This window comes from Habropoda laboriosa, unplaced genomic scaffold (genome assembly GCF_001263275.1).
Source record: "Habropoda laboriosa isolate 0110345459 unplaced genomic scaffold, ASM126327v1 scaffold89, whole genome shotgun sequence".
In the NCBI taxonomy this organism is placed as follows: Eukaryota; Metazoa; Arthropoda; class Insecta; order Hymenoptera; family Apidae; genus Habropoda; species Habropoda laboriosa.
In genome coordinates this window covers 1,990,935-2,004,295 of record NW_017100263.1, presented here as the reverse complement: position 1 = coordinate 2,004,295, position 13,361 = coordinate 1,990,935, and the positions used below count along the sequence as shown (strand labels likewise).

At 35.8% G+C, this 13,361-nt stretch overlaps 1 protein-coding gene across 1 annotated transcript in view; it reads left to right on the top strand.

Moving 5' to 3' along the window:
- Positions 1 to 13,361, top strand: part of LOC108573069 (MICAL-like protein 1) — a 53,502-nt gene that overhangs the window by 32,515 nt on the left and 7,626 nt on the right. Inside the window, exons 6-9 of the mRNA XM_017935433.1 lie at positions 2,662 to 2,887; positions 5,453 to 5,791; positions 7,038 to 7,173; positions 8,103 to 8,334. Coding sequence (XP_017790922.1) covers positions 2,662 to 2,887; positions 5,453 to 5,791; positions 7,038 to 7,173; positions 8,103 to 8,334 — 933 coding nt within the window. The remainder of the gene's footprint in view (positions 1 to 2,661; positions 2,888 to 5,452; positions 5,792 to 7,037; positions 7,174 to 8,102; positions 8,335 to 13,361) is intronic.

Genomic DNA, 13,361 nt, shown 5'->3' with positions numbered 1-13,361 from the left:
ATCACATTTTTAGATGATCTTCTAATGAAATATTCTTTATCAATTCTGGTAACGTATCAGTTAAGAATGCGGCATATTTGTACCCATTCAGATTTCCGTCAATAAAATATGGACGAATAATTTGATTATTTCACAAACCATACTATGTATATGTTAACACTCCATGGACACTGACGAGTCATCTGCCGAAGCCTTCTCTGTTCCTTTTCCGCTCAATAATGCATATTATGCGTATTAACATGTTCACAATTTGACACGTTGCTAAATGAAACGTTGTCGAAGAACTGTTTATCAATCTGTAATTTTTGTAGTACCCATTGACAAAAATTCACCGATTTTGAAAATTCTGTGGTTCAAGAGCGCTCGATGAAGCCACATGTGATAAGATCGAAACCGATAACGTTTGAATAATTGTTAAACACTAGATTTGGATATACCAGAATATCTCGCAATTTATCGATTACTTGTATGTATGTGGATACACTTCTTCGTGAGTTTGTTTCTTAACACGATGCCTTTTAACTGCTTGAATACTACTTCATTCATGAAATAAGTTAAATCATACTGTAGGAAACAGAGTGCAGGAACGTAATTACAGACTCGTAGTAAGTACATATGTATTTTCAGAAAGTATAATTATGATAAAGTAGGTTGTTAATCGCTATGTCGCTTCGCCAAAAAAGGACACGTCTGGCTATTGTTTTCGCTATTTATATGGTCTCCGCGGCCCGCGTTCGCTCTCTCTCCCTCTCACGCACTCTGCTACTCGCATCCATGCCTCGCATTCGCACAATTATACTTGCACTTGTTTAATAACAGCGAACGTCGGAAGGCCTGTGGCCTTCTCGTTTTGCCTATTTATGTCGCGAGTTTTTTCCGAAGACGAGCTTGACCATATGATCGGCCCGCACCGGTCATTAACCTCCTACACTCGGCTATCCTGACAAGTGCACCTCTCCTCAGGTGCTGCTAGTTTGTTTTTCGCTTATTCGGAAGCACTATCATTCACTTCTACATGATCTTCTATCTGCCACTGTGGAGATTTCTCTTCTCACTAGATAACTATCATTACGTAGTGTCCTCGTTATTGTGTATGGACCCATGTATTTTGGTGTGAGTTTCCGTCCCGGACCCAACTGCGTTTTCTTTACCAGATCGTCTTCCTTGTATAGGTACTTGCGCTCCTTTTCTTTTCTTGTACGTCTTCTTGTTCTCTACCTGTACCTTCATAATTCCTCTTCTTTCCCCCAACATCTCCTCGCCCATCCTAACCATTACCTTCTCTTACGATCTTTCGCCTGTAACAGGGTCAGAGCGCGGTACTTGCGTGTACTGGTGAGTCCGTCTTCCCGTGGTTTCCCGTGGATGCGGTGGCAGTCGACGTCGGGGTATTTGCTCGGTTTGACTGACAACGTAGCGAAAGGGCTCATCCGCTGAAAACGCTCAGCGGCGTGGCTGGATTTTTCCATCGCCCGTCTCGGGGCGGTGACTAGCCGGGGGTAAGATAGAACTTGCTGAACGGGTGTATAAGACACAAGTCTGAGGAAACGCAAATGCCTCTCGGGGCGGCAAACACTATATGAACCTTCATAATTTGTTCCCTCGCGCTGTATCGTAGCTCATTCCAGTCCTCTTGAAATTTCTCGATCCGTTCCGCCTAACTCGGTGAGAGATGAATCTTCATTTGCCCTCATGCGGACTCCGAACAAAAGATCGAATGGAGTGGTACCAATACTGCGATGATACGTAGAATTTAGACATCGTTGTAACGCATCGAGGTGGCGGTACCAATTTTCCGGCTTCGGTGCGCTTACCTTTGTCAGCATTGAGATAAGGGTTCGGTTAACCCTTTCAACTTGTCCATTGCCTCTTGGAAAAATTAAAAAGAGTTATACTACTATATTACTTCAGTTCGAAAAGGGATAGTACAATAGAAACAGATAGAGATAAGCTAGGTATTGCTGAAGTGGCGAAGACAGTGCCGCTCACTACAAAAGGCTATAAGAGCTGAAATGCTTGGAATTTTGCTGCAAAAACACAGTACATTCTTGAAAGTTCATACTTTCCAAAAGTGTATGAAAGTTGATTTTTTGGAAGGTGTAGAATAGAATACCCCCTTAATACCTGAAAAGTATTTTCACCGAAAAAATTTTTGAACGTGGCAAATAATATCCCTTACGCAAACGTAAAAGTTTAAACAAATAGCCTTTCGATATCTCATTTTATAACAAGTTTCTGATTTGTAATAATTTGTATGACTCGTCGTGTATACATATACGTAATTCTGTTTATGATTATAACGATTTTATAATCGTAGAAATGTTATTATCTAAAGCAATTAAGGAAACAAAGTACCAGGGAATCTGTACCGCATTGTAATACTCTTTCTTTTTTATTTTCCTTTACAGCTGTTGTACATTCGTGGCAGCATTTTTTTCACGTACGATAATTACATCACAAGAGCATCAATGCATATATAATATGTTTACAGACAACAGCACATTCACAAACGTGAAGAAACATTTTCTTTTCCTAAGAATCCCTTGTGTTTTAGTTGATAGAATTAAATAGCGCAATCTGTGTAAAATCTTAAATATTATAAACATAAACACTTAATTCTATGCATTTATTTTCAATGAATATTATTTGTTTTTCTTGTAGACACGTTCAGGAAATGAGCACGCATGAACAAAAATCGGATCACCATTGCGTTGATTTACACGTATCGAGTAGTTCTTTAAGAAGTACAGAGTCAAAAACACGTTCTGGAGGAACTTATAGAAAGAAAAAACCAGCGCCATTACCGCCTGACAAGAAGGAACAAAGTTTATCCAATCAGCGTACATCTTCGCTGTCTAAACTACTCAATAATCCTGCTGGATATGACGTAATTTATCAAAAAGTTCCTTATTATATAATGCTTACACAGAAATTCACTATCGCCTACGCCAGAGCCGCTTAACTTCTTGCTCACGAGCAAATTTCCCCTCCCGAGGTTCCCCCACTATGCGACTGAGATGGTCTCGCTGGGAGGAGTCCTCCCACCACAACTCCAGCGACTGCCGTTGGTTTATGTTACACATTCTACGTGTTCGTACCGCATAGTGGGGGAACCTCGGGAGGGGAAATTTGCTCGTGAGCAAGAAGTTAGGCGGCTCTGGTCTACGCCATTGCTGCGCCTATGTTATCTCGCTCGCAGTCAGTCAAGCGTGTAACGCTACACGACCCGGTTTCTTTTATGAGATTTCACGGCTCCACAGTTCATAATAGAATAATATAACTTTTTTAATTTTACTTTTTTTTAATCTGACATTCTTTTTAACATATTGGTGAGATTTTTCTGATGAAAATGAGATCAAACACGATATAATTTGAGCAACATTTACTTATTAATTCTTATTGAGTGATTAATTTAATTTCATAACATATCGCTTTGGATGAATTGCTAAAAAGATACATTAAATATCTGTACACACGATTCTATAATTGGCCACCAAACGGTAGCTGGATTCTACATATAATTAGCTACCAAACGGTGGCTCGATTCTATAATTGGCCACCAAACGGTGTCTCTCCCTTCACATTCGACGGATAATCTGTACAGATATTTGTAATTCATCCAAAGCGATATATTATGAAATTAAATTAATCACTCAATAAGTATTAACACGTTGACTGCCACGTTGGTCACCTGCGACTGGAGATTGTTTCCTCGATGGAGCCATGGTGGTCATCAGTGACCGGAGTGCCTCAAATGTTTAAAATAATTAAAATAAAATAAATATCGTCAACTAAACATTTGGAACGTCATAGCTAACTAAATAGACATTACTTTAAATTTGTAAAAAGAAATAATTATAAAGCATAATATAATCTTATGCTTAAAATAATGAAAATTTTCTTGCGGCCGCCTGAGAGCAACCTGTAGATCTGGCGTGACAGTGAACGTGTTAATAAGTAAATGTTGTTCAAATTATATCGTGTTTGATCTCATTTTCATCAGAAAAATCTCATCAATATCTTAAGAAAAATTTCAGGATAAAAAAACGTAAAATTAAGAAAGTTGGTGTTTAAATCGCTTGGTTGTCTCGTCTCTCGTTTCATCCTTCTCTTTTATTCGCTGTCCTTGTCTTTGTTCGGCAAACTACAAAGGCGGACGCGAGGCTCGAAAACAGTGTCCTTGATTCTTAAATTGTCCTGTTTAGGTTCCGGGCTGGTGGTCAATAAGAGAGACATTACTGTACAGGGTGTTAGAAAAAAGGGATCTAAGATTTTAGGAGCTTATAATACTCACTGAGTGAAGTAAAAAATGCTTAATCAATAAATATAGCTCCTAACATCAATCCTGTCGATGTAAAATATATAAACTTGTTTTCCATTTGAATACAAGACAGACCTCTACGGATCATAGATCGATGTATATTTACATATTTTCTGAATGGGACATTTGCGGTAGCAATGACCACCCATGTAGGACTCCTCTACTTATGCGCTTTCCAACGATATAGCATACGACCTAATAGGCGTGGGTCCATGTACTATAGTGCAGCCCACGCACGGCTTGGAAGATGCATTTCTCAACGGTATTCAGTGCGATTTCCAAGAGAGGAAACGTATTCGATATCGTATTCACTATGTAAAATTTATGTTTATATATATATTTTTATTTCGTATTCTATATCATGATATGTAGAAGTAAGCAAAAATACATTCTACGACGCGAGTTTACGTTAGGGTCCGTACTATAAGCTTCTAATACCTTAGATCAGAGCCGCTTAACTTCTTGCTCACGAGCAAATTTCCCCTCCCGAGGTTCCCCCACTATGCGACTGAGATGGTCACGCTCGAGTTTTGGCGAGGCGGGAGGAGGGCGCGAGGAGTCCTCCCACCACACTCCAACGACTGCCGTTGGTTTATGTTACACATTCTGCGTGCTCGTACCGCATAGTGGGGGAACCTCGGGAGGGGAAATTTGCTCGTGAGCAAGAAGTTAGGCGGCGCTGCCTTAGATTCTTTTTTGTAACACCCTGTATATAACGTAATATAAAATTTTTAATGATATCACTATATTATTTTTAATGCGTGGATAACGTATTATAGGAATAGACTACTATTGTTAGTGTTTTATATAATTATTTATTTAAGTGCAAGTTGACCAAGTAGTCAGGCTTGCGTGATTTATTATATTTAGTCCAGAGTGCAACAGAGTAAGAGTCTTCTGAAAATAAATTGAAATGTGCACAATAGTTAAAAGTAATAATAAGCTACTGGCGCGACCCGTGCCATCGAGAATCGGAGAGATTTATCTATGTAACGTTCATTTACTCGTGTAATCATAAATGGTAGTCGTGTATTTTTTAATTACACTGTATAGCCTGATGAATCACGTTTTGCTTACATATAAAATTATGCTTGATAATAACTCAGGAATATTTTTTACTTTCATTATTAGGAATCGTCTTCGCACACAATGCCTAAGGCACGTAAGATAAAACCAGCTCCACCACCACCACCAATTTCAACAAGTACTCCATCTAATGCGTCCCCTAGCTCAATAGTGAATTTTGAAGAATCTCCTATAGGTAAATCGCACAATGTGACTAAAGAGAATAACATTTGGGAAGAACAAAAGACTAACAAAGATGAGGCAAATAGGAACAGGCAAAATTGTACGAACTCGTCATGCGAAGAAAATTTCCATCATAAATCATACGTAGATAAAAGTATGGAAGGAAAATGGAAAAGGAAAAAAGGGCCTGCTCCACCTTGTCCGATACCACATAGAAGAAAGGTAAATTCTCATGTATTTTGCATCAATTGAATTCACAGTAATAGTAATATCAATCATTTAAGAGTGAATTTTTCTTTATACACATATCACAGTACAAATTAGACAGTACAAGACTTTAGGTACAATGATTTTATCGGACCAAGTTCCAAGTAATGTCATTTTCCTTAATATTAAAGAAATATTTATTTATTCCAATATACATAATATGCTCTGCGAAGAAATTGACAAACCTCTATGACATGCTTAGTAAGTCATCCTAAGCCAAAAGGTTCATAAACACTATGAGTCTATTTCCGTTTATTCAAAAGTCGTAAGAAAAATGAGATATTGCAGGATAATCCCAACAAGAAACAGTTCTTCCTTTTACAATTTTCGAGTATTTTTTATTTTACTTTAGAATTGTCTTCTATGGACATTTGTGTTATACATATGTAGACTTTTCTTTCAATCGCAGTGTGTGTCTGTGAACACTTTCGGGTCGAGTCAGTAGAGGTAAACAAAACATTCGCGTGCTAAGCACGTACATACATATGTATCTAATGGATGCATGGGACTCCAGCTATTGGCTGGTAAACGATATTCAATTGTCGAATTCAGGAGCGGATGTAAGTACTTACATGGGTCATTGTTAGGATTTGCTTCGAGTTTTCGGGTTTATGACACGGACGACGAATTTCGAGAATCCCATCCGAAAAGTGTTACAATATCTGAAGGTTGTGAATACGCTCCTGTCCTAATCACGTGCGTTTCTTTACTTCTACTAACTCGACTCGTTCGACGGACTATTGAAGAATACGTACTATAATATTTAGATGTAGTGGGCTTTTCTTCGACAGCTTTGAAAATACAGTGAAATATTTATCTATTCCTAAACGTTTAGTTGTGTTCCCAAAGCTGCCCAAATTTATTCTTTAAATTTTCGAGCATCTATGTACTCCATTGTATCACGTTCTGACTTACTTCGTAGAAGCTACAAGGTCTACGTAGTTATTTGCTGACAATTATGTACATCTACTAACCAGCTCTACAGTAGTTGCTGGTTTACATTGGATTGTCGGACTTTAAGGATTTCTTAAATGTCTTCGTAATTTATGATTAAAAAAGAGAGCTTTGAATCGTAATTTTGTCATTCTTGATTTTCATTTTATTTTATTTAGCATATGTACTGTTTTCTTTGGTATTTTTATATTTTTTACAAATAAATTTTAATAGATTTTGTAAATGCTTTATGTTTTATATATTTCAGATTAAAGTAATGTCCCTTAAGGACGTTAAATTTGAATTAGATGAAATAGAAATGCAACAACAGGGCTTGGAGAAACAAGGTGTACGATTGGAACAATTGATTAGAAGTAAATGTGAATCTGGATCCAGAAATAACGGTAATTATACTTACAATAAGTAAATAATATAATACAGGGTGTCCCGTAACTGCTCGAACACCCGGAAATGGGGGGTTGCTGGGGTAACTCTGAACAACTTTTTCCTTTACCAAAATGTTGGTTGAAGCTTCGTTTTTGAATTATTAACGAAAAACACTGGCCAATCAGAGCGCGCGTAGAGCCCGCGCTCAACCACGGGAGCGATGACTCTCATCCGCGCGCGATCGTGAACAAGCGTACGCGTGACTTCTTGGTTATCGATCGCTGTCAAAAAAATTTGCCTTTGCACCGCTATTTTTATAAGGCTTAGAGAAATGGTTTTTTGTCGTCATTCCGACGTTTGTATAAATTTTTTGAAAAAACTACAATTAGTCGGAATAGCGAAGGTCGTTTTTACAACTTTTTTATCTGAGCTCGTAATGAAAATTTAAAAAGTACGTTTTGTAGATCTATGTCAATTATACACACGCTGAAGATTTCATCGAAATCGGTTAATGTTGCTATGAGCTACAAACGGTTAAAGATTGTGAAAATCGAACTGTGAACTTTCAATAAAATTGATCGTAGTAAATATTCTGTTTTATTGTGTATTCTTGATTTCCCAGTATAGTAAACCCAAATCTGTACCGAGACAGTAAGCGAGATATGTTAGGTCGGGACATGGTTAAGTGCACGTGTACCCAACGAATATTTAAAGTCCATTTTCTCGAAAGCAAAGCCTCGTAAGAAAAAATATGATTCTACATTTTCGATTTATTTTTTTATGTAGAATCCCCGTTTTCAGTTGTACCACCGGTTACCGATCACCCTGTGCATTAAAATGAATAATGAACCGTCATTTAAATGTTAAAACTTTTTAATAGTAGCATGTATATCTGCTTGTTTATACTAATCAGGAAGTAAAATATATAATATGGTAAAAATTACAGATGTTTCTCTTGATACTACAGATGTGGAAGAATTAATTATGGAGTTATTTGCTTTGGTAAACGAAAAGAATGAACTATTCAGGCGACAGGCAGAATTGATGTTACTACGAAGACAACAGAGATTAGAAGAAGAACATGCTGAAATAGAATATCAAATTCGGTGTTTAATGTCGCAACATGAGTCAACAAAAACGGATTTCGACAAACAAAGGGAAGAAGCATTGATACAGAGGTATAGTGTTATTTTCATTTATTCATATGCATGATCTAGTCCGCCGTCCGAGGGTTAAGAATTATTGGAACTTTATCACTTTTCAAGAGAATGGTTGAGTTGTGACCCATGGTTCGTTCACACTTTTTGTCCTTACGACGAGTGGAATACGGTGCAAGTAAAACAAATTTGATCGTGAATTTCTAGGTCAAGGATAATTTTGCACGTATTCTTTTTTTTTTTTTTACAAATATCCAACGATCCAAAGATGTAGTGGTAGTCTTTACAAATAATTTTTATGCACCCGGTACATTTGCATGAACATGTAGTATGCAAAACTATAAACCTTTCGAAGCTATCATCTACGTAACAAACTTTTGTTTCCACAGCTTTTACAGGTACCGGTATGATAAAACTGATTTCAATTATATTTGCCATTAAAAAGGGAAGGAAATAATATAGATGATACCATAATTTTAACATTATGAATCCATTTCTTGTTAAAAATAATATATACAATAAAGAAATGTTTATAGTGATTAAAAATAGACTTTTGTTACGTATATGTTACGTACATATGTCCAAGGAATGCAATATGTTTGTTGGAATACACGAATTTCTTTAAGTTTACAAGTGACCGTCAAACCTAAGCAAAGGGTCTAGTAGAATAAAATGGTCAAAAGTGCCTTGAACCAATTAGGTCGTGCGATATACTATTCGACAGCTTATCGAAAGAAAACATTTGACACCAACTTTCAATCCTCTAGCTCGACCTAGGGGGTAGTTACAGGGTTGTTTATGTTCATCAGTTTCTGAACTGTTTTCCCTATTCAGTGGTACGCGAAAATTTTGAATAAAATCTGACACATTGCGTATATGAAGGCACATGTTAGGGAATTTTTTCCGATTTTTTCGTTGCAAATCCATGCATTTACATGTATAACCAATCACCAAACCCTCCAAAAATTCACTCACAATTCGCAGATTAGGCAGCTGGGCTCTGCAACGTGGATTTGGCTGCATTGCCTCCTTTCTTCCTTCCTCTCAGTCATCATTCCAGTCTCTCAGCTTTTATTTTCCAAGACTCACAGACTCACAAAGTGTGAGTCACTGTGAAATGGGCGACACGAAATTGTGTACGAAACGCGATTTATTTGAGTTTTATTTAGGAGGGGAAACCGCGATTCTATATTATTCTCAATTTTTGTAATGAAGCAAAATTTGAATGGAATACGCGTAAAAAAACCATGAATTTACATCTTTCTCGATTCTATAATATAAAGAAATTTCCATGAAAGACGCGACGGTAATTGGGGAGAAGTATCAGTCAAACGCGCAAAAATATTCAATATAAATCGAACTAGGGATGAAGCTATTATAACAATACGCGATGTTTATGTATGGTGTTTATAAACATTGAAAAATTCTCGTATAAACTTCGAAAATAGATTAATTACGGTTTACGGTAAAAACGGTTTAATTAAGGGAGGGCATAGTGCACGAGCATAGTGCACTCGTTCCAAATCAGCTCACAATATACAGTTCAATAATAAAATAACTAACTACTTAATCATGCAAATCATGCAAATTCCTTGGATAGCTGTAAATTATTAGTACACAAAATCATCGAATAAATTCAGTATCAGAGAAAATATCAGAAAAATAAAAGAAATTCGATAAGCTGAAAGAAAAATTTCAAATTAATTTCAATAGCTGAAAGAAAAGTACGTATTATCGATTATTAAGCTGTAACAACAAAGTATTTAATTACTAGATATCTGGAACGCAAAAATTTTCATTGGTAAACCTCTCAAATTCACTTCAACGCCTTATTCGACAAGCCTGAAGAACAACAACGACTAAAATTCGAACGTGGAATTCCCTAAACCTTCAAAACAATCTCGATATTCAAGGTCCTATTGGGAAACTAATTTTATCTTATTTCTAAACCGAAGTTGGAAATCGAGTAATTAAAGTCTGGATGACTAAAATTGGAATGTTTATTTCCCTAAACCTTCAAAACAATTTCGAAATATTTTATTCAAAGTGGGATATTCAATGTCCGATCGCGAAAATAATTTTATTTTATTTTTAAACCGAAGTTCGAAGTCGAGTATTTACAGTCTGATATTAAATGCCTAGCAGGTACCGGTAATTGTTAAAATTTGATTTAATATTGTCTAATAGGTAGTTATTAAAATTCTATAGTGTATAAGTTTCAGAGGAAGGTAGAGTGTGTATATGGTGGACATAGGCTAGCTAGTAGCCCTCGACCACCCAATTCACATCTCAGAACCTTTAAGACTAAGTTGCCGCGAATTGTCTAGGGCCCAGTATAAAGGGTGAATGATTTCGCGGGACCTCGGCGGGTCCTTATATACCTGCGGTACCCTCTCCCCAAAGTCATTAGCAAAGACGTTAATAAAGTCGGGCGGCAGTTTACCTTTTTGCCGAAAATTGTTTACATTTCGCAGGAAATTTCCGTTTTTCTATCCTAACGTTATAATACCATCTAATTTATTAATTCTCACAATTTTTGTTATAAATAATCTATCTTCGTTAAATAACTACGTTTTAACGATCTTACTACTTTCTCGTGGTAATCAGGTTCACCTGCGGTCATATTATTAAAAATAGCCATAGTGAAGGTAAAATTATTATGTTAACTAACTTTTCATACAAATTAAAAGCTTATTCAACGTTTACGTTTGTTCATTGCAATACTTTCTTGTAAATCTTGCAATGAAATTTAGAACAAATGATGCTCCTAATTGTTAACACTTGTTACGAAATGATTTATTTTTTCATTTTAATCAAATAAAATAATGTTACTGTTTATTATAACGTTATTAATATACATGGAATATTCTTGTAAGAATAATGCTGCAAGAAATAATCTTTTAGCTAATTATGAAATTTCTATTTACATGTTATAACGATTATAACGTTTACGTTTCGTCTTTTCTCTGTGAATTATGTATTAGAAATTATTTAAAACGTTTAACGTTGCGTTATTTAGTTATTATCGCGGGTTTGTGTACGAGGCTATTTATATTTTGCATTTATAAATATAAGACACAGTCGGTGAATTCCATTTGTTCGCACTAACTATGTTTAGGTGTTTGTATGCGTGTTTTTCAGAATTTTCGATGTTTTATACCGATCTTTGGTTATTTTTCGAAAGATCATGTTGAAATTGCGTTAAAGTCGATATATTCCAAGCGAACTCCTCTATGAAACGCAAGAAACTGATTTTTCAGAATGATCCTGCAAAGAATATGACGTCAAGTCTCAATGGCTCGATTTATACTATTTATTCTGCTCGTTTGAAAAAACCAAGTCCGATAAACTTTAGCGGCTGCATGGAGATAAATTTTTAGACGATAAATAAACCCTGTTGAAGAAAAGAAGCTCCGAAGATTTAAATCTGCAACTTTACACGTAAAAATAAAGAATTCTGCAAATTTGAAATTAGACTTGAAACGTAATATAACGTTGTAACAACCATCAACGAAGACGGCGACAAAAAATTTCCATTCCGCGAGAGGAAGTGAGAGGGACGACTCTTTATCCTCGTCGTCAATCAAATAATTGCGAAGCGATAGAAGCTTCTAGAAGAAACTAGCTTGCGATCCGCGATAAAAAAAAAAAAATGTAGGGTCGATTCCACAAGAGTCAGTAAAATGTAGGGTCGATTCCACAAGTGTCGGTGAAATGTAGGGTCGATAGCAGCAGAAAAGCTGCTAAACCATTAGAATTAAATGTAACGATAGAAATTATTGCAATAGTGCGTAATGCAATTGAAAAATCGCAGAAAAGTCTGATACAAATGTTTGAAAAATAAAATATATAAGATGAGATACAGTATCTTACCACGTAATGTAACTTTTTATTGTGTAACATATTAAAAACACTGTTTGGGAAAAATTTGTCACAGAATTGCATTTCTTATTTAATCTTCCTTTACTGCTACTTCTTGTGAAATTTTATGTCAGAATATTGAAGAAATTCTTCTTTGTGTTTCGTAGGCAATTGATTGCTAATTTGCTAGTGACAGATCCATGTTAAAATTTGATGTTAAATGGAACTTTCATATCTACCATAGAATCTGTATAATTTTTCAAGGTATTTTATTAAGAAACGCGCACATAGTGTTCAATTTTCTATCTTAGAATTAACTTACTTTATCTTACGAACTACTTAAAGTTCAAACTTTCAACTGTGTGTGAGAATGAGAGTGTCGACGGGTACGCGTAGTTCTTAGCTTGGTATCCTTTTGCAAAAGTGAGAATTTTCTTTGGAAAAGGATACCAATTACCAGGTCCCACCACGAGGAGGTGACTACGCAAGGGACCCGACAAAAACACATGCCCTACTGGCAGCTTTCTTATCTTCAGAGATACGCGATTCTCATTCGTAGCAAAGGAAATAGATACTTTTATCAAAAATTCCTGTCTCAAAAAGAGTGTCTTGTATTTCACTTTAAATCGCAACTCTAATCATTTTCTCATTCCCAATGCAATATTTAAACTCTAAAAATTTCGTACTCTTCCTTAATAAGATGTTGAAAATGTAGATGGTATTTTATTAATTATGCTACGAATGAGTCGCGTATCTCTGTAAGAGAGCGCGCACATGGTATTCATTACAATTTTTCTATCTTGGGATTAGTTGTTTTATTCGATTAGTTAAAGTTAACATGCACGCGTCCCACGACGTCCACCGGCGGATGAATAGAATATTTTCTATTGTCTTATGCTAACTTATTTTATCTTACGAACTACTTAAAGTTAAGACACTCGTTCACGCTCACTTCATACTCGGTACAGTTTTCGATCTTAGAATTAATTAAAGCTAACATGCGATAAAAAGGTACATTTTTCAAACATACAATGAAGCACTGTAAGAAAAGTATATTATTAAATTGCAATAGGAGGATAAATTGTTAGGATATCTTTATTATATATATTTTATTTTCATATTTAAAATCGTAGTATCGAAGTTCTGTAAGAAAAATATATTGTTAAATTGGAATAGGAGGATAAATT